The sequence below is a fragment of the Prenolepis imparis genome, unplaced genomic scaffold, assembly GCF_030444845.1.
Source record: "Prenolepis imparis isolate NDT839.2.m4 unplaced genomic scaffold, iyPreImpa1.0 SCAF_5, whole genome shotgun sequence".
Lineage (NCBI taxonomy): Eukaryota > Metazoa > Arthropoda > Insecta > Hymenoptera > Formicidae > Prenolepis > Prenolepis imparis.
Genome location: NW_028141163.1, coordinates 16,944,450 through 16,966,826, shown reverse-complemented (window position 1 = coordinate 16,966,826; position 22,377 = coordinate 16,944,450). Strand labels below are relative to the sequence as shown.

At 34.6% G+C, this 22,377-nt stretch overlaps 1 protein-coding gene across 5 annotated transcripts in view; it reads right to left on the bottom strand.

The window, feature by feature from the left end:
• Positions 1-18,241, bottom strand: part of LOC145936196 (paired box protein Pax-6) — a 128,594-nt gene extending 110,353 nt beyond the window's left edge. For 4 of the 5 annotated variants that reach the window (XR_014425337.1, XM_083038129.1, XM_083038127.1 and 1 more), the window contains exons 1-3: positions 17,828-18,241; positions 16,120-16,253; positions 5,161-5,284 (exon numbers count right to left, since the gene is read on the bottom strand). Coding sequence is in view for 4 of the 5 variants with exons in the window: in XM_083038129.1 (XP_082894255.1) it covers positions 5,161-5,173 (13 nt within the window). In the remaining variant the exon portion in view is untranslated. Of the gene's footprint in view, positions 1-5,160; positions 5,285-13,704; positions 14,457-16,119; positions 16,254-17,827 lie in introns of those variants that run through there. The other variant, XM_083038128.1, reaches the window with a different exon arrangement.
• Between the last annotated feature and the right edge of the window lie 4,136 nt (positions 18,242-22,377).

Here is a 22,377-nt window from a genome sequence, read left to right as displayed (position 1 = left end):
TTATCGATAAAGAATGAGAAGGAAGAGGAGAGCTGGGCGCTATCTTTTCTTGTTCTTATTTCGCTACTCCCGTGCAACTACCCTTCGCCGCGTCGTCCCTTATGCGTAAGAGCAACTCCCGCGCGACGGGGGAAAAGGGGGAGGTTGATTCGTCGTCGGCAAAATGTCGTGCTGACAGCCGACTCCACGCGGTAAAGCGGAGGTCGAACGATTTGCCAAACTTCCGGATCTCTTCAGAAGGCGCACAGCCCCTGTCACCTGCCGCGCGAAAAGTTGCCGAATGGTTTTTCCGAGGGGTGTCTCACTTATCAAAAATTTCTGCATGTATTGCAAATTATCGAGAATTTTAAGTAATTCCATGTAATGCGATAGAATGCGTGTAATTATGTTAATCCTTTTTTTAAAATAAAATACAATATTTAAATATATTAGTAGTGTTTAATTTAGTAAGAAAAATGTTATTAGAATGTTATTAGATTATAAAAAGAAATATTAAGAAAAATAAATTTATGAGATATTGTAAATCATATAGTACCAATGTATTATACAAAAAATTTTTAATTAATATTTTTTTAAAAATTAATATGGCAAATATTTAGTTGAAACATCTAAATTAAAATATTATATTATTATAAAGATATAACAAAAAGTTACGCGTTCCCAATTATAAGCTTAAAAGAAAGTTCGTTTTAAAGTTCGTGATTCGAAAACGAAAAAATTCAGAAATTTTTAAAAATCAACTTAAGAAACCATTTTTAATAAAAATTTCTCTTATATAAACTTGAACACACACAAAATACAAATAAAATTAGATTAGATCTAAACAAATTAAATATCAAATATTAATGATTTCATAAATTATAATATTTAGTAAAATATATATTTCAAAAAACGTCATAACATCGTTTTTACTTTTTAAGACGTTTTAATAAATATTTAATAAATTAATTTAATAAATTAATAAAACATGTCTCGGTTATTATTGTTTTATGCTTATAAAGCAATGCGAAGAAATACAAAGTAATGCGTAATTCCAGAAAAAATGTATACATGTATTGCGACAGTGAGACACCCCTCGGGTTTTTCCGATGGAAATTCGTACGATACTCTGATATGCGCGAAGATAAATTCTATCGGTCATTATAATATACAAAAACTTGTATAAAAAATGATATAGAAAGTTCAACACAAAAAAAGTATGTGTATTAATACACAAACTGGTAAAAAAATATTAACAAATGCAACGTCAAATCGCAATGAAATCTTTATAATTTTTTAATTACCGCGTTGGTTGTCTCTATATAATTTAAATGAATATTATATATGATTCACATTTTTTTTTTTGAGATAATTATTCGATTGAATTGTTTTTACATACGTTGCATGTTTGTGAAGGAGCAAGGATTCCGCGATAAATAAAAAGAAAAATATAAAACAACTATGAGCGTTATTTCGAAAATGTGGTCGCTAAGTTACTCACGCGATTACTCGCGACAACTACGAGGTACGCTTCCTCGTTTTACACGACGGAGCAGGACAAATGTGCGGAAACGCGACGATTTGCCAAACTTTGGAAACTCTCGTCAGGAATTACGGTTAAGAGACCATCGTTAGTTCGAAAGCTGCAGAACGTTTGAAGCGTTAACCCTCCCAACGGTCGTGAAAACTTTGTTAAATACTATCTCGTAGATATTTCACATCGGAAATGTCGATCGGCTTTGCAATTCTGCAAAAGTTAGCAAACATGCGGCTGAAAAATTTATGAAGAATGTACGAATAATCCGGCAAAGTTGTCTCTACAAACGTAGTAAAACGGTAGAAATATTTCACGAATAATTTTAATGCAATAAATGTGTATAGAATAATCACCCCTAAGAGAGAGAGAGAGAGAGAGAGAGAGAGAGAGAGAGAGAGAACCGTAGAATGTTTTTAAATTACGACGAAGGCTTGTTTCTATTTTTATTCGCAGGAAATTCTCAAGCTCTTGTAATTATAAATTTGAATTACATAATGTAAATTAATGAAATATGTATCATTTGCGCGTGAAAGAGTAAATTCTATTTCTGTAAATCAAGTAACATCGTTATACATATATAACAATTCAAATGCGATCAATTTCATAATGCAATAAAAACTGCGATATTATATTTACAAATTATTCAAGTCCGCTTTTATTCTCAGAACATATCTATTCAAGAATTATTTTCATTCATTTTCATACATGCCCCTGATGTAATAATTTCCCCAGCAAAGTAAAAATAATTCTTCCGCTTAACACTAACGTTAAAGCTCAGAGAAAAATCAAATTAGCGTAATAAACATGCTTTCTGCCCACGCAATTCTAATCGCTAACACCTCACAGCTTTAATTTTGCTTGCTTTGATGACTTTATGAGATAAATGAATAATTAACATCCGCTTTATACACAGCCATACCAACACAAATATATTATATAATCTTATTATTATATAAACCCATTGTTAAACACTATTTTTATCGTTGAAAGTATACTATAAAAAGCTCCGAATATACGCTAATCGCAGTATAATTACACGAAATAAAAAAAAAACAAGACAAATGACAAATTACCAGCTCACCTCTCTCAACTCTCAAAATAATGGAAAGCACCTAATTTGTTACTTGAGTTACTTCGGCCTGGCGTAAAACAGGCATGAAGGAAAGACGAGACAGTTTCTATGAGCAATAATTCGTGACCCTTTCGCGCGCGATTCCACGCAGGGGAATAAGGAAGAACGGATTTGTCATCGGCTGTGCGAGGCGAGGTCGGAAATACGATTTGTACGTGCGATCGATCAAAACAAGCCTTCGTCTCTTGGCACTGTCACGACGGCGGTCGCTCTATTCGGGATGATTCGATGAGCTAACGCCAACTTAACGCTACACACCCCACTGAGCTGCACTCGGTCAGATAACTCGTGGATTTTCGAGCACCCTGCAGATTCCGCCGATCGCTTCCTCACTTGTGGATTTCGCGCCGCGAAATTTAATCCATGCGATCCTATCGAAAATCTTCGCGAGAATTCTTTACGCCACAGAAAACTCGAGTTGTATATTCGTATATGTGTCAGCTTGTCACGCTTGTCTTGGAAGAAAGGCAATTTATTTTCGAACCGGCGTAGTTATATAGTGTACACATATCTTATTTGCAAACATGTTAGTGTTATCTTCCTTTCGGTAATTAATAACGTTATCTCTTTATTCGTCTGTAGCGGGAACGAAAATAAGGAAGACTCATTTCCTTGTCGTTTGCCGAGAAAGATTTAAAGAACAATGTTAATTAATTTAAAAAATATAATTATGATTCGGCAATTTTAATTTAATTAAAGTTCTTCGAGAGAATCATCAATATTCTAATATATTCTATCATATATATTTCATTATTTTCAAAAATTTATATATCATGACATCAACATCCGGAAAGAGACAAATATAACAAAATATAGAATTAAAAAGAAAAAATATGTGAATTATCTGATAAAGATACCGCGTTTGAGGGCTTCTCTTGAGCCTGACGTTTTAGTTAAATTATACGACTACCGAGAGGATGTCAAAGGACAGAAATTATGATCGGCAGAGGTATGGAAGATCCCGCGGAAGGAACGAATGGAGGATTCGGAGGACGTGGCGAGGAGCGCTGGAAGGCGTAAGAGAATGGAAATCAATACGTGAAGTGAGCAGCCAGTTTCAGGCAGAAGTTGCCGGCTTTAGAAAGCCTTGAGACGTCGTCTGCCCATCCTCTTCGGACCCTTGTGTTAAGAGAGCTCGAGCAGGCGAGAGCGAAGGAAGCGCCAGTGACAGAAAGTTAGAGGAAGAGAGAGAGAGAGAGAGAGAGAAAGAGAGAAGGAGGGAGAGTTCCATTCAGGACTAATGGGGTTAAACGCCTTAGCCATCAACCGAACGCCTCCCTCTTGATTCTCGGACGTTTCGATTCGTCCGGGGCTAGAATTCGAATTATCCGTAATATCTCCGAACATAGTTTACGTTCGTCGAGACTGCGTCCCGCGAATTAATAGGGAAAATGCGCGTAAAACCGCTACAAGCGGAATTATTTGAAGAACCATCATCTTTAACCATCATCATCATCATCATATTACGCTTTAACACCCTTTGACTAGTGATTTCAAGAATTTCTCGTTTAAATTAGGACCGCAAATTCTTCACAAACGATTTACTTAAATATAATTCTCAATAATTTCCGAAAACCTGTTCCACGCATCTAAAAATAGATAGCTAACATTATGAAGAAGGCAAAAAAAAATTATCAACTTGAATTAAATAGAAAAGTAAGCGATTCGCATACACGAAACATCAGTAAAGTTAATGCAAAACCCTCCCTAATCGCAGTAAGAGAATTCGTCGCACGTGTAGCAGTTATGTGCCATCGACATTTCGCAGTCATCGGCCAGAAATCGTTAAGTTTTATGCTTCAGGCGGAATTCCGCTCCCCGTAAAGATTTTACCATAATCGTTCTTCTGATAGGCTGTCGTAATAGAATATCGGATTGAAAAATGACGTATGATCGAAGTTCATAAAAAGGGATATTCGAAAATCTTTCGATACTTTTAGCTGTATAGACCTGTATAATTTTCTTATCGCGCAGCTTTTTAAAGATGCCGAGTTACTCGGACTTTTAGCTTGCTCTATAAGCTTATACATCTGGTTCTCTATAAGATTCAATCATCGTTTCAATTTACATTATATAAGGGACAATTTTTCATTAATCTATCTATTTTAGAATCTTAAGAGAATTAAGAGTTAAGAGCTACAAGCGAAAGATTTGATAGTTGGCATTATTTATGCGTATATATAAATATACATATATACGAAATCACATGGTAATTTTTTCAAATGAGAACTTTTGCATAAAAAGCTTAATCAACCAGTTTGAAATTAGAATAATTTATCGTTAATTTCAATTATTCAGCATATAACTAATCTAATATCGTAGTTAATTAAAATTAATTATAATAATTTCCACAGTTATATGTGCTTTTTTATAAAGCCCATATTATCTTTGTTCATACACTTGTAAAATTATTTCTGGCGCGCGGACCGATCGATGTAGAAATAAATTTTTGAAATAAATTTTAAACTCATTAATGAAAAATTGTATAATTATATTTGAAAGATAATCTTACCTTTGTGTGCCATGTCGTCAGCAGTGACGGAGGCTATGAGGCCGGTGGCGCCCGGCCATGGAGCGACCGCAGCGCCCAGCTGCTGCGAAGGCAGAATCTTCGGGCCTTTGAACACTTCCTTTCACTGAAATTCATAATTAATATCATATAAAAAAAGTGAAAAAATTTCGATATCTTACACAACAAATAGTAACGCTTTCTCGCGTCCAAAAGATTAAATTATTAACCATTTGATGTGTGATTAGCACTAAAAAGGAACAGAAGATCCAGCTTCACGATACGATACAATAGAAATATGCAGAGTATGACGTTGATAAAGTAACAGAATTTCGAGAAATTAATAAAAAAATTGCGCGGTTCGTTCCGGAGATACTTGGTAGTTTCGACGACTCGCCCAAACTGTCTCGTCGCTTACAAACGTCGTACCTTAATTGGACGTCGTATACTCGAAAACTGTACCTATCCGCGGCACCTGTGTAAATCTGCGTCATTTGCATATCGCGGCATGTGTGTCGTCGCGATCGCCTTGAGCGGGCAATTAAGCGCGACCGATCTCTTTTCGCGCCGTGTTATCTCTAACGCGCGGTTCCTATCCTACCGCAAGGTGTATCTATAGCCAGTATATACTTTAATCTTGTGTTATACGAAGAGCACAAAGAAATAAATTTATTGAACCCGAAACAAGATCAGCATTGTGTGCTTTTAGTAGCAAGAGCATTTAAAATGAGGCTTATTGAAAATGATCATCTAAATGTGTACCTCGTTCGTATAAAATATTATTTAAAACTTTATTATTTCCACGAGAACAATAAGTATGAATATATAGGAGATATATATTTGAAAGAAAAAATTAAAATTGTTGAAAACAATTGGAATAATTATTTCAATTAATAAACTAAAGGCTAAAAAATTTACAATTATTTTTTAACGGCAAAATAAAAAACTTTAATGCATTAAGTTTTGTTAAATAGTTAAATTTTAAACTTTATTCTAATAAAAATTTAATTCTTCACGACAAAATTAAATAAATTGTTATGTATAAGGATTATAGAAAATATTAAAATAAGCTATTTTGTAAAATACTATATTTATACTAATTATATTATTTAATATTTGATTTTATTTATATTATTTACACACATAGTTATCTTTTCATTGCGTTAATAATCTGTATAATAGTCTATATATATATATGCGAATTAATTTTTATATTATAATATAATTTCAAGTATACAATAGCGTAAGCTATCCCTGCGAGAACTGCATGTAATTGTTTTAAGCGGTGCAACATTGACGACATGAAGTGTCTTAATTATCGAGGTTCGTGTTCGTTGAAGATGTAAACTACTTGCAAACGTAACACCCTTCGTGTACCTTTCTCTATACCACAGACAAAAAAGAGAGGGTGAAGCGAAAGCTCGCAGTGGTATAGGGAATGAAAATGGAGTTAAGCGCGATAATTAGTGTCGGAAAGAGTTAGTCAGTTGAAAGCGTACAAGTTGTATCATTCCATAAGATTCAAATACGTAGAACGAAAATTTGTAAAAAAAAAACTTAAATTTAAAAAGTAAAATTCAAGTTTTGTCGCTAAAAAAAAATAAAAAAATGTATTATAAGAATTAAGAGTAACATTCGGAATCTTCATATACGAATACTTTAATTAATTCAGAATCAATTTTTCTTTAACGTATGTACTGAGAATATCAATATTTTATATATTATAAATAAGTAGAACTCAAATAACATAGCACACATAATGAGAAAAGATTATCAAGTGAACCTATAATAATGTGAAACTATAATGAAAAGATATATATATCTAATGATAAAATAGAGATTTCATGACGATTCATTCAGATATATATTGAGGCTAACACAATTTAATTTGTGCAATAATATCTTATCATGGCGATTATCATTCATAAATATGTTGTTTTATTAATATGTAAATTTTGTAATATATTTCTCTTTCTCATGATTGCTAGCAAAAGAAAAGCATTTCAATAACAAAGACATTTCTTTCGCGAGAATATTTACGTAAGGCTCATTGAGTCGAATCAAAATTACGTAATAATTTATAATATAATTCACTTCCGCAAATTATCGTAATGAGATTCAACACGAAGCAATGCGTCTGCAAGACACTTCCCTTTTTTCCCCTTTCATTATTCAGGATGCTCTTTGCGTTGCAGCACAGAGAAGCGCTTTCTCGCACGAAGAAGAGGTCGAAAAGATGAGATACAACTGGAAAAGGGAAAAAAGCCCAACGAGAGAAGCGCGAAAGGCACGTACACGTTTATGTATACATATGCACAGAGAGAAAGAGAGAGAGAGAGAGAGAGAGAGAGAGAGAGAGAGAGAGAGAGAGAGAGAGTGAGGGAGGGTGAGGGAGGGTAGGATGGAGCGCATCGCGTTCGCATATTGTGCAAGAGGATTACCTCGGATTATGCCCGACTGAGCGCAAACAGGATCACGTTGCTTCTGTTTGCAAGACGCCAAGCTGTCGATTTAGTGAACTCAAACTCGACTCTGCCTCGCGCGAAATCGCCATCAGAACAGCGGCTTTCCAAGAGGTTTCCACGTTTTTCCTTATTTAAATCGCATACGATTCAAGTTTGACAAGAAAAATCTCGCGAATTAAGAGAAAAAATGATTACACAAAAACTTCTTGAACTTCTTCGTTCTTGAATTTGAGATGATTAAACATAATGTATCGTTTAATTTAAAAAATAAAATACAATAATTAATGTTTCTTTTCTGTCATTTAATTATTTCTTTTTCAGCTAACATTTGACAAGATGCCATCTTCATAATTTTTGGCATTAAATATTTTGATATTTAATTTTGATAATTAAGCCACGAATAAATTTTTTAATTAAAAATCGTGTCTTGTTTTCGCATATTTTAATTTTGCAGCAGAATTATTTAATAACTAAATGTGATTCTTAAATTCGGCCTAAGAGCCAAGCACGAAAATTAATTCTAATTTTTCGGAACGGTATCTCTTGGTTTGAGATTACTAAGTTCCATCAAATTAATAATCCTATTTTCCCGTTGTAAAAATTCGAGGATTATTAATTTGATGGAACTTAGTAATCTCAAACCAAGAGATACCGTTCCGAAAAATTAGAATTAATTTTCGTGCTTGGCTCTTAGGCCGAATTTAAGAATCACATTTAGTTATTTAATACTGAGAGCCGATAAAAATATTTCTTAATTTAGAATTATTTAATTTTGTAACATAATTATTTAACTAATTTTTAGATGAATTAAATTTAAATGTAAAGATGCAAATAAACACTTCGATTACTGCACAGAGAGAATTTTCTCGTAGAATTTACCCTGAAAATCATGATAATCGTGAGACAATATGATACGGAAAGAATTTTATGAGAATTTCTCTGATTAATATTTATCACAATAAAAATAATATCTATTACAATAAAATATAAAACATGTTTGATTAATTTTACCATGCAGTTTAGTAAAATTAATCAAACATGTTTTATATTTTATTGTGATAGATATTATTATTTTTATTTCTTATTTCTCTTCCTTATTTCCCACAATTACCATGATTTTCGCAGGATAAATTCTAAGAGAAAATTCTCTCAGTGTGGATTCAGAAATATAAATTGCTAGAAAGATGTATTATTTTTAAACTAAAAGAAAAAAAAAAAAAAATTGAAAAATCTCTTGGAAACTTTGAAGCGCGATCGCAGATCGCTCGTAGATCCGGAGAGATATGCCTTCGCGGAAGAGTACTACTTCGTAGTTATCGCGACACAAGTTCGAACACTTCTTGTACTTCGCGTACCGCAAACACAATACAGCGAGACGCAACGGGACGGGGAAAGGTAGCATTATACACGCGAATGGTAATAGGCTCCATATCCACGAGAGCTGCCGGCGCATTATGCTTTACATTTCCGGCGAAACACTGTTAATGGCACACACCGCCGTCGCTACCGCGACTACCGTCGAAATCCACCCCTGTAATACACGCCCAACAGCCCCCGCAGGCATTAACCGCTCGCGCTACCGTATAAAGTGACTTCCGCCCGCGATTACATTCGTCTCATGAGCACGTACACAAGCGTTTGTGCATTAATTATTAATTACGCCGGTGAAGAATGAGAGGCCGCATATTATCCGGCGATAATGACTGTTTCGCGTAATCGAGGACGATTGAGAGATAAATCGTTTTAACGTAACGCAGCTTGTGTGGAATTAATTAATTTGATTTGAAGTATCTGTTATTTTTATGTTGCTTCTTTTTTTTATATATTTATACATACACATTTAACGTTTTCTTATCGCAAATCTTACGTAAATGTTGTTTTTATATATTATCTCTGAGGTAAATCTGATATATGTATACAATCGTTATGTAATTACGAATTTACGTCATTATTATTTTGATAAACGCACATCCCTTTTTCTTCTGTTCCGCAAACAGCGAGGAAGAGTGAAAGTTTTGACACTTGCGTGAAGTTTTATATAAAATAATCACGACAAATTAATTTTACAGAATATTGCTTAAACTTTTATAATTGTTTCTTTGCCAAATTATTCCTATATATTAAAATAATATTGCAAGATATTTTCACATCTTTGAAATACATCTTTATATATTAAAAAAATATCTTCCAATATCTTTTTTAATATACAGGAATAATTTGGCAAAGAAATAATCATACAAAATTAAGCAGTATTTATTCTATAAGATTAATTTGTCGTAATTATTTTATATAAATTCATGCATGTGTCAAAACTTCCATTATATATTATGCTGTTTTCTGAATATAGAAAAGGGATGTGGGTTTATCAAAATAATAATGATGTAAATTCATAATTACATAACGATTCGATTGTATATATACATATCAGGGTTTGAAAAAACCCGGGTTTTTTTTAAAAAGCCCAGCCCAGTGGGTTTTTTTTAAACCGGGTTTTTTGGGGTTTATTGGGTTTTTTGGGGTTTTATTGAGTTTTTGGGGATTTTGTTGGGTTTTTTAATTTTTTTAATTTAATTTTTTATAATTCGCTAATGATTAAGAAAATTGGCTATTTAATTGGCACAATTCCTTATTATGAATTAATTTTTATTTAATTTTTTTTATTTATTAATGCAATAGACCTTCTATTACATTAATAAATAAGAAAAATTAATTAATATTAAATACTTCATTTATAATATTATAAAATTTTTAGCATTTTTGGATGGGTTTTATAAATGGGTTTTTAAGTAAGTTTTTTAAAGTGGGTTTAACCCAATAAAACCCGGTTGGGCCCACTTAGTCAAGCCCTGATACATATGTCAGATTTATCTAAGATTTACCTTTAAAATAATATGATATTTTATCAATCTTTTTGCCCCCCTATTATTTTCTTATTTTCAAATCTTATACTCTTCATAACAATATATACTTGACAAAATTATACTTGCAGAAAAATGTTTTAATTGCTATATACATGTATAACGGCGGAGAGAATATGATCAATAAGATTTCTCATTACATTTTCTATATATTTCGATATCGATCAATATATAATGCTTCAATCCGTTCCAGATGTAGACCGTCGAAAGACGTTTCATTGATCAACGTTAATTCGCGCGCGTCGTTTATAGGATCTATTCCTGTTTAACGGCACGTTAATAATGAACAGTTAACGAGGCGTTAAACGGTTATAGATCTTACGGAAGGCTTCCTTCGAAACATAATACAATTCAATCCAATGCAATTGCATCCTGTGCTACAAGGAAGTTGGCAATTTTCCTCTCTTTTGTGTAACAATTTACATCTACTTATGAGCATTCTATTTCGGATTATTTATGAACTTTCTGTGTCGGATTTTCAAAAAGCTTTCTCCGTTCATTGCTTTGTCCCTTCGTGTTTATCTAGGCGGCTCAGCTTCTCAAATCTTTTGAACATCAAGATATTCTCTCCTCGGACCTTTAAATATTTCTTCTTAGATTTTTATTTATATGATTATCCTTTTTTTATATTTCCCTTCATTTTATCTCTCATTTTTCGTTGTAAAATTATTTTAATATATAAAATATTTAAGTGAATTTAATTTAATTGTAATTAAAAAAAATTAAAATAACTAAAATTTTATGGAAAAGCATACTTATATTTACTCCACACAGAATTCTCATACAATAGTTGAGGGGGCAGTGATTTATAGATAGATTTCACGCGTAGATTGTCGTTGTTTACGAGCAATGCCGTATTGCTGCCGTACATTTGTCCCGATTAGAGAATCGCTACCGTAAAGAAACTAGTGGAGGAACCGACGCATAATGCGTCGTCGCGAAAGGAGCGTTCACAATACGCGGATGTCACCGCGGGGGGTGTCTACACTTGTGACGCTCGACATTCAGTCGGTCTCATTCATCGCGGTCGCATTTTACACGGCGAATCGTATAAAGCCTATCGCCTAATTACACCATAATACTGGGACTGTGGGAGACATGCGAAGGGACAGACTGACAGAGAAAGAGAGAAAAAGAGAGAAAAAGGGAAAGATCCATGACAATAGTGTGCGGGAGCGAGAAAGATAAAGAGAGAGAGATATATATATATGTATATGTAGAGACTCGACGCGCTATTCAATCACACTCGTCTCCGGTATAGCGAATTCGCAGGAGAGGGTTGAGTATGCTATGCTTTAAGCCGTATTATGTGCTACGTGCATGAAATCTGCATTTGATAATGTGTTAATCAGCAGGATGAATCAATGGAATTCGCGCGCACGCGTGATTATCGCAACGATTAATGTTCATACAATGTACATTAGTGGAGCGCACTCGTATCTAAAGATGTGAGTAATTGTGTCCAAGTAAAATATTTTGAATATTCATTATCTCAGTCGTGTCTCTCAAATAAAGAAAATTTACCGTGTAAAAATGTTGGGTTGTATTATATTTATGATTTCTGATATGTAATATTTTCTGTACTTTTATGATATATATATATATATATATATATATATATATATATATAACTTGTTTGTTATTGTTTTTTATTAATTTATTATCGTGATGATTTGTCTTCTAGATTCCATTCTTAACAAATATGTATATGATTTTGAATAAAATATAAAATAATATTAATATTTCTGTAATATATATATATATTTTTGAATGTAAATAAAAATATTAAATCTCAATGAAATTAAAACCTGAGCATTTTCTTACTTATCACATTAAATTAGTTATTTGTGGAGAGCATAAAAATTTTGCAATCGATGTGCATATTTGTTATACTATAAAACGAAATTTTCTCATATTAAGTCATTAATTTCTACGTTACTTTTTACATCTGAAATATATTTTATATAAAAAATGTTATATATTCAACCATCAACATTATTTTTTCTCCAACAAGTATTTGTGGAAAATTGTAATAATGGTAAAAAAGAATCGTTTTCATATAAGAGTGGAAAGAAAAATTAAAAATTTTTATACAATACCACTGAGTTTACATAACCTGTTGTTAACGAACGGAAGTTAAGAATTATATGAGATTCTATACGATGTGAAGTAAATATTGAAAATATTTATTGATAATTCGCACGATTAATGACGCGATCGACGTTCTCTTAAACAGTGTTGTGCTTAGATGATTTTAAAATTAGCTAGATAAAGATGAGATAAAAATATGTAAATTCATCTTAGATAAGATAAAGATGATTTTATTTTAAATATATATAGATAAAAGATAAAATTATATGACGATTCATCTAGATAACTTCCAGATGATATTATTTTTAAAATCGCTTATGTAAACAGTTAAAAAATGTAATGTAAAATAAAAAAATGAAAATTATAGATATAAAAATATATTTATAGTTTTATTAATAAGTTTTTATCGTTTACTGCTCAAGTTCTATTACTTAAAATATTTTCATGTGCTATGAAACTCTAAACCAAATTATCTGAATATTATGTTAGATAATTTAGTAAAGATAACACTTTTTTTTTATCTAAGATGCAGATATAGATAATACATTTTTTTTATTATCTATATAAAGATAAGATAACGCCAAAATTTCATCTAGATGATCATCTATATAATTTTATTTAGATAACAGCAAACACTGCTCTTAAAGTTCAGCCAAATAAGAAGCGAAGACACGCATCTCTTAAGAATAAAGAAGTTAGAATAAAATCGATTTCTGTAATATTGAAAGTTTTCAAATTCAATAGTTGATTGAGAAATGAAGGGACTCGTCTTCATCTCTTGTACAACTTAACGATGTAACTGAACGATGATATACAGACGTAAGGTCGAAAAGATTCAATTCTAAACAAGACATTTTCTTCTTTCATTTCGATTGCCTTAAAATTAAAAGGGCGATATTAGAAGAATGGAAATGCGACAATTTAAAACCGACGCACAGATTGAAATGAGAAAATAGATGCGAGACAGATTTCAATCGCGATCTCTTTTCCACCTAACCTAACTCCTTTTCCACTTGCGCGCTCCTCGATCGAAATCAAGCGAAATGAAATGCGGAGCGAACGATTTTACGTACCAAGAGCCGCCGACGGCCGACGGTGTCCGTCTCCTCGTTTCGGCAAAAGCACCACTTGCCAATCCTTGGGCTGGTCTCGCTTTTCGTCGCACCTCGCGTATGTATTATACTAACTCACAGTCTCCCGCGCGATCCGCGAGTTGTTAGCGGTTACGTCACTCTCGCGCCCCGGATCGACCACTTCGATTCGACTCGCGGGATATATCGATCTATCCGTTCGAATTCGTTTCTCGCTCGCGAAACACCCCCTCTCACTTTCGCGGCTGATCGCGCGCGTAAATAATCCCTCGGATTGATCTCTTGAATTTAGCCGATCGGCTCTCGAGCGCCTCGCCAACCTCGCGTCCAACTTTACTTCAGGGTTATAGGCGCGGTGCGAAGAAAAGAACGATGATCACAACCAACCGCGCTTGTGCCGATCCGCGCGAATGCAGCACACGTGCTGCTCTGCAGCGTGTGATTCCTCTCCTCTCTCGCTTTCGTGAAATCCCCCGTCAGATCGGGGCGGTGGAGGGTGGTCGCGACGCGAAAAGCCTTCTACGCGAGGACGCCTAACTCTACACACACACACGAGGGAGATAGAGTGTATATATATATACGTACCACGTATAGAAACAGACGCGAAAGAAAGAAAGAGAGAGAGGGGATGCGTGTATCGGACGAAAGAGAGGAGAGGAGAGAGAGCCAGCGAAACTATCTCTCTCTCTCTCTCTCTTCGGTCGTGGAAATATTATTAGGTAAAAGCACACGCACGGACTGGCACGCACCGACTCGCGGACTCTCGTTGGATCGCGCCGCCGCGGCCTCGTGTTGGTACGTTCGACTTGACGCTCGGACCAATGGCGGCGAGCGCAGCTTCCCTTTCCACGTGCGCGGCTCGACAGACGGTGGGGATCCCGGCTCCGCTTCGTGACATCATCGATTCTGAATGGTGGAGATGCTCAACCGTGCGGAAGGTACATCGCGGAGGGTGCGTGCGGACTGCGTGCAGTGCGCACGCGCGCGCCAACGTGCGCGCAACTGCACCGCGGGGGAAAAGGATGCGCGCTGTAACGCGCGACGCGTCAGATGGAGATGAACCGCTACTACGCGAGGCTGATGCCGACTCTCCTTTTATTTCTCCTCCCGATATTTCTTAATTATCTTCCTGTATCTCCCGATTAATTGCGAGATCGATTGATTAAAGTCTTGAGAATTAATATGTATGATTAAAGCATTAGAATTGTGTGTGTTTGATAAAATATAAAATGTATATTAATAAAGATGTAAATGGATGATTCTTCTTCTCTTGAAATTTGTAAAAATCGATGTGGAGATTTATTAAAGGAAATAGATTTCTATTCACGGAATGTAATTGTAAAGATTAAAACATGAAATATCTTTAGCATGCAATAATCGAGAGAAATGCTTATAATAGATTCATAGAATCCGATCAAAATTGAAAGAATATTGGTAAATTGATTATTTTACGTTCGAGAGAAAATGTGATTTGAATAAATTAATTCTACTTTTGACACACACACATTTCTCTTTTCTAATTATGACTACTTTCACGAACACAGATATTATCTTTACGCATATTTGAACCCACCTTGACAGTATGGATAAAAATAGCAGCAGCCAAATTTAAATAAGATACTTTCTCTAAACAACAAGAGTTACATAATTCTACATTCCAAGTATAAATTTTTCGTACAATATTTTTGAAAATAAATTTCCTTTAATACAAGTTTTGTATCACGTTAAAAAAAAATTCTCGTTTCATCATCTATTCTTTTTAATTTGATCTTGGTTTTAAATTTATTGAATTTCTCGTAACAAAAATTTCGACAATTATTGAAAATTATTAAATTTTTACTGATTTTGAGAAAATAAGAGTTTTAACAAATTACAGACGAAAAAAAGTGACAAACATTATCTTATTAAATTCACGCATTATTTTTCTCGATCCCTTCAATTCTCAATATTTTTTGTTTTTCACCGAATTCTTGAAAAACCAATTATATACATACAAAGGAAAAGAAACACGAATTTCTCCACAGGTTTTTTATTTTTTTCTGATTTTTCTAACTTCTTAAATATTTTTTCGAACTTTCAGCATTCTTTACGAGACAGAGACGGAGAAACGAGAGGAGCGTGAATATTACGCCGTCGGAATTTCGCGTCGCTCCTCTTCCGGGGGTGCGTCTCGCGGAGGGATATTAAAATATAATTGGCGTTTGTGTCCCTTATGCGTGCAAAGCGGTATCTAGTCACGCGTGGACCGACCGACCGTGGGTGTTATGCACGCCAGAGTACATCATACGCGCGCGCGGGGGGTGATTCACCCTCTCTCTGTGTACCTCGGCATAGTATGCCCCTACAATCTTTCTCGCGGGACGATACGGAACGAGGGATAGACGTGCATGCACTTACCCTTGTGCGTCAACGACGAGTCCGCAAGCTCGTTTCACACGGAACATATCTCGTGAAGCGATAAGGCCTGTTGAACCATCGACTATGTTCCAACATCCGACAGCGACGTATTGTAGAACTTGAGGTTGTATAGCCTAAAAAATAACACACTAGTTATTCATCTCGTAAAAACGATGTAGTCCAGATTTTGAGAGTGCTATGAATTCTAAAGAAATACGAAAATAAAGGGATGTGATATAGCAATTTTGGCAACTTGGAAATCTCGAATTATATACATATATATTTGCCTGAACGAAAGGAGACATATACGAATAAAACGAAGCAAATAATTTTATATTGATTTATCGAGAAGAGAATGTCTCGACAAATATAAACGAAATCAAAACTTTATAATTTTCCTCCTATAATTAAAAACATATAGTAAATGCTACATAATTGTGAGAAACACAGACTGCTTAAGAAGCAAATGTAACATAATTAAAATTAAGTGATTTTACATCTATTATTTGATATAGAAGAGAATTATTTTTTTATTTAAAAATTATATAGATATAAGAAATTTAAATATTTTTAATATTTGCGCTATTGTTCTTTTTCAACTTCTTTACTTATTAGCATGACATACAAATGCAATATTAAATAAAAAAATTGATATAAACTAATATATGATTTTATTTATTATGCTAACAAAAGAACTTTTATTTAAACTTAATTTCGAACTATATTCTTCTTTCTTATTATGTTTTATTTTTATATCTTATTGTGTCTCGAGTCTTAGAGAGACGGCGATTACAGCTGAAAATTTCGCAACGATCGATTATCGCATCATTTGATGAAATTGCTCGCGAAATGCGTTATCCTTTAAAAGAACGCTGATTTTGTTCCATTAGCATCCTTAATAAGGATAATGGCTGTAATACATACGGATCGACAAGTTTCCCGATTTTGCGATTTTTGAGAAAAATATATTATCAATTAAGAAGTTGCATAAGTTGAAACAAGATCGCGGCCGTTTAAGACGTCATTACGAATCCGATCAAACAAATTTGAACGAGTTGCGAAGGTCAACTGCGGTGGGACGTAAGAAAGTCAGAGAAGTTTGCTCAAGTTATCTTTGCACTTCACGAAAACTTGAAGTTAAGATAACGGTTGCGAAATGAAAACAAGTTTCAACAGATGCTTGAAAAAATTTAACAAAGTATGTACATTCTCTATAAATATCTGATTGTGATTAGTCCTTTTATAAATTTTGAAAAAGAGACCTTGAGGAAAACAAATAAGCGCTAAATACAAATGGCATATATGTATTCCAAATGTGATATTTTAATGAAAGCGTTCTGTTTAAAGATATATAATGAGATATATAAATATTTTATATAAAATAAAATAAAATAAAATTTTTATATTAAAATATTATTATGGTCTCTCTTTTATTATTTTCATCGTCTCAATTAAGCTTTTTAAAATTTCTCTCAACTTTTATCCAATTTCAATCTTCGATAAAGATACAGAAAGTTAAACTAAATTTAAAATTAATTTCAACTGCTGAGACTCTTGATAAAATATTAAGATAATTAATTGAATTTTTATAGTAAAATGTATCATACTTGTGATAAACTTGGTATTTACATAATCTATTCATCGAATGTCACATATTTTGTTATATAATTACTCATTATATTTAATCTGTGTTTAAAGATGTACTTACGAAAATTGGGCGACTTTCTGCACACTGAGACATTCCGGATGCGGATTTGCGCGCGCATTCGCGTTCACGGGCATCCCAGAATCCGGAGAGAGCCGCCGCTGCAGGTCACGATGTGAACCCGGCTTTAGGAGATCCACGCGGTGGAAGTAACGCGTTTCGATTTTGCGTTAGCTCAGCTACGCGTGAATCCAGCCAAGGTCAAGTCGTTCCCCGTTTCCGAGCATCCCTCCGGCACTCGGGCAGAGCTCTTAAGATCGATTCCAACCAATTTTATACGTAGGGTGGCCCGCTACAAAAGCAGGATGACGTTAGGTGAGACAATTATCTTCGTTTACACCTCTCTCTCCTCTCCCTTTGTACGTACTTGCTCCTGACTAGTTATTGTGGTTAACTAGTGTACTTTAAACGAACTAATTATGCAATCTGGGATGTCATCAGAAGTCTGAAAACCAAGAAAAGATCGTCGATAATTAGTATCTCTATATATAAAAACGAATTTGCTTATATAATAGCATTTATTTTAAAAATCTAAAATGTAAATCAAGCTCGAAAAATGTCAATAATTAACATTACATTAGTTTGCATCTTTGCATCTTAAATAATATCTTTCTAAAGCTGTTCTATCTTTGAAATAAACGTTTCTCTTAATCTTCTAAATGCGACAAATTTTTTTCATCTTTTATTTTTGTTTGTATTTCTAGTAAAAGTTGTGCTAAAGTCTTTATTAATTTTTATTGTGTTCATTATATTTAAATGTTAACGATTTAAACTTTGCAATCTCTTTCGATATCGATTTTATTTTCCCCGACAAACACAAGACACAGACGTACAACTATTTTCATCGAGTATACATTTAACGAATCTGTTATCAACTTCTCGCTCGTCTCTATCCGTTGATTCTTCATCACCACTTGAGCAAACTCGAGAATAGCATGGCTCAATACGATGATGGAGCCAACAAACCAAAGAAACGAAAAAGTTATTATTTGCTGACTCTCGTCTGTTCTCGAACACACTGTCGCGATAACGCTATTTGCATTCTCGAAGTTTGAATTCATTTTCGCAAAATGAAGAATCGATCGAATTTTGCGCAATTGTCATTATATCATCTATTTCGTCGCTGATATTTCCTTGACATTGTGCAAGAGAAAATTTATTATAGTCAAAATTACATAGTTATAAAATAAATAATTTAAAAATTCTGATGAAATTAGCGATAATAAAATGTTCTGTAAAATATACAATAAAATTTATTTTTATCAATTTTTGATTCTAGATACTTGATTCCAGATATAATTTTCTCTGGAGAAAAATTATTTGCTGTATTTATACGTATATGATTCTCATAAAAAGTGTATGTTTAATTATAATTAGAATATATCATATATATTATTAGAATAATTAGGATAACTTTTATTCTCTAGCATTATGCATTTTCTAAAAAAAATTAACAAGTAATAAAAAGATGTATTATACGTAATACTGGAGGGGGAGGGTTGGGATTAAAACTCACCCTTTCAAATTCAAAGAGATAATTGTAGTCTAATTATTTCTAAAATATTTTTACTATTAAACCAAATATAATTTTGTAGAAAGCCCACCCCCCATTATCGACTTCAGGATCCGCCAGTGATTTACGTAATAATAATTATATATAATTATTATATGTATAATACATTACGTATAATATATATAATAATAATAATTATTATTATTATTATATTATTGTATATATAAGAATTAATGTATATATATAAAAATTCAAAAAATTGTCCAACTATTTGATTTTTCATGGCTTGCTAATAATTTTCTAAATGTAGCATAGCCTGTTTAAAACATCTTTACGTTCTTGGACGAGCAGGTATAGTCAAACAAGGTGAAAGTAAGAGCAAGAAGACGAAAGACTCGGCGAAGGGAGTAGAAAAAGAGATCGACGGACGAAGAACCGGAGAGGGAAAGAGAGCGAGAGAGTGGCGAAGCGGCGAGAAAGGGCCAGGTAGAGAGAAGGGCAAAACAAACAAATTAACGTCAGAGTCGCTTGTTTATTGTTGGGTGGGGACACGGTAACCACGCCTTTGTCAAGCACGCCCTCCGAGAGTGTTACCCCCGTTATCCCCCGTCAACCCCCGCTGTCCCCCCACCAGTATCAACCCTCCTGGCTCGCTTGGTATCTCCCCACCTAGTATCGAGACGAACCCTCTAGGCCGACGTTCGGGTGTGTACACAGTGGTGGAAGTGACGTCAGCAACCCCGATGTCGGGCATGCAACAGGCTGCTCTCGGCTGGTTACTGAAACAACCCCGAACGACCGCGCGCCACTTGCCCACTTGCCTTTAAATTTGCCCATTATACCTCAAAGAAAAGTCAACGGTTTAACTATGCATTTTCTTACACAATGTGTCTCATAGCATCTGTTGCAAAAAAAAATCTAGAGAGTATTTTATTCTTATGAAAACTTTATTAACTATCAGAGACATTTGATAAGCTTGAAAAATTTTATATCGATAAATCATCTAACTGGTCCCTGAGACCCCAGTGTGTCTCGAAAACTTATAACCATTTCTTAAAAGTTTGTAATCAGTTAAATGAACACTACTCTTTATATTTTTTTAAGATTTTTATGCCTTTTTGCTCTTCATGATCCATCACTGATTTTTCCTTCAGAGTTAAACAATACTTGAGATATGTTTGCGATTGATGAATCGACAATGATAATTCTCAAGAGAGAGATTACATTGACTATCCAAGTCATGATAAAAGCTGAACAAAGATGCTCGGGGAAAACAGTTATAGATACGATAAGAGAGCGAAGAGGAGAAGGGTAGAGATGGCTGTCTAGCTGGTCCAAGCGAGTCTGGCGAGTCAGTCGGCGAGAGGGCCGCAGCCGCGCGGATTGTAAATTATACCGGGCAGATAGAGAGAAATTCATGCTCTGATGACGCAGCGTTAACCACTCTCCGGTCATGCGATGATCAAAGGTAACAGTAATGGCCCGTGAGAGGATATCCGCCTGTATTTCGCCTAATATACTGCTCGCTAAATGCTGACGCGATTTCGGTAGCCAGACGGAGAGGGAGCGATGAGGACGGGTATGAGACATGCGACGAACGATAAACGCATCGAGAGAGCTAGACAGAGAAAGGGGAAGAGAGAGAGAGAGAGAGAGAGATATGGAGGAGGGAAAAGCGGAGGAGAACACGAAGAGAAACGCAGAATGCCATAAATTGTCGAGGCAACGTGTGCACCTAATCTGAACACACTTCGTGTCGACGAACGGTCAAGCGAGAGATCGCGCTTACCGTGTAGCTTTCAAAAATTTCACACATTACCGATCTCCTCCCGCTTCGCTCCACCCCCGGCTCGATCCATCATTTCGGCAGTTTACCGGGAGCCCGTGAAAATTATCCCGATAACGTTCTCCACGGCTCGTTTGTCTCTCCAAGTTTACGCGCCGGCTCTCTCTTACATCGCGATCGAATCTTTCACATTTTTAAACTATAATTTTTAAAAATAATTATTAATATTGACAGTTTTTAAGCTTACATAGAATAAAGGATGCTTTCTTTTATTTTTGAGAAATATTTATTTTTTTCAGAACACAAGTTATTTTATATTTATATAAAATCTCGAACGTCTCTCTCTCTCTCTCTCTCTTTATGGGAAGTTCATCCATAATATATGCAACGATCTTTTTCCTGAAATATTCTATATAAATTCCATGCAATCCCCAATATTCGTTTCCAAAAATCTTACATAGTCGCACACATACACACGGATACATATTTATTTGAGGGTTGTCGAAAAACCGTAATAAAGCTCGAGAACGCGATTATATTCCGGGGGCATCGAATAATGGTACCTTCATGTGTACAACACGGTAGTATCGTTATAATAGTGTTTCTCACCCCTCCGACACAATGGGTCGGCCAGGTCAAGTGTGCGCACACTAATCATGTTCCTGGTCAGAGAAGCGGAGGTCCGAAAATGTACTGACGAAATGCGAACTATGCACGAATCACAATGCCCGGCTCGCACTCTCGGCCAGATGCCACGGGGCATTCTGCGTGATGCTGCCCTACGGCCGGTATGCGAGGGCCCTGGATGCTGGAACGCGCGCGTTTTCCCGGGCCGCGTATCGATCATCCGCGGTGTACATATACGCGCCGATGCCGGGATACTATTAGCCCGTGTAGTTGGCCGTGTAGTTGATTTTGCGCCGTTCTTTGGCAAGTTAATGGAAATTTCGCTATACATTGTGCTCTCGGGACGGTACAGCGCTTTAGGGGCGCTTTTTAGAATGGAAAAATATTTTTTTTTATTTATATTATTATTTTGTTTTATTAAATGACAAAGAAGAAATTATATGATATCCGATTTCGATTTTAAATGTTATTACCCAAAGCAATGTGTTAATTCAATTAATTTAAATCACTTGACTTGGTTCGAGCTTTTTTCAGTATATTATTTCACGGTATGATCCATAAAATAAATTATGTGTGATTTATGCGGATAGTCAAAAAGCCACAAAGTAAATTATGTGATATTATTCA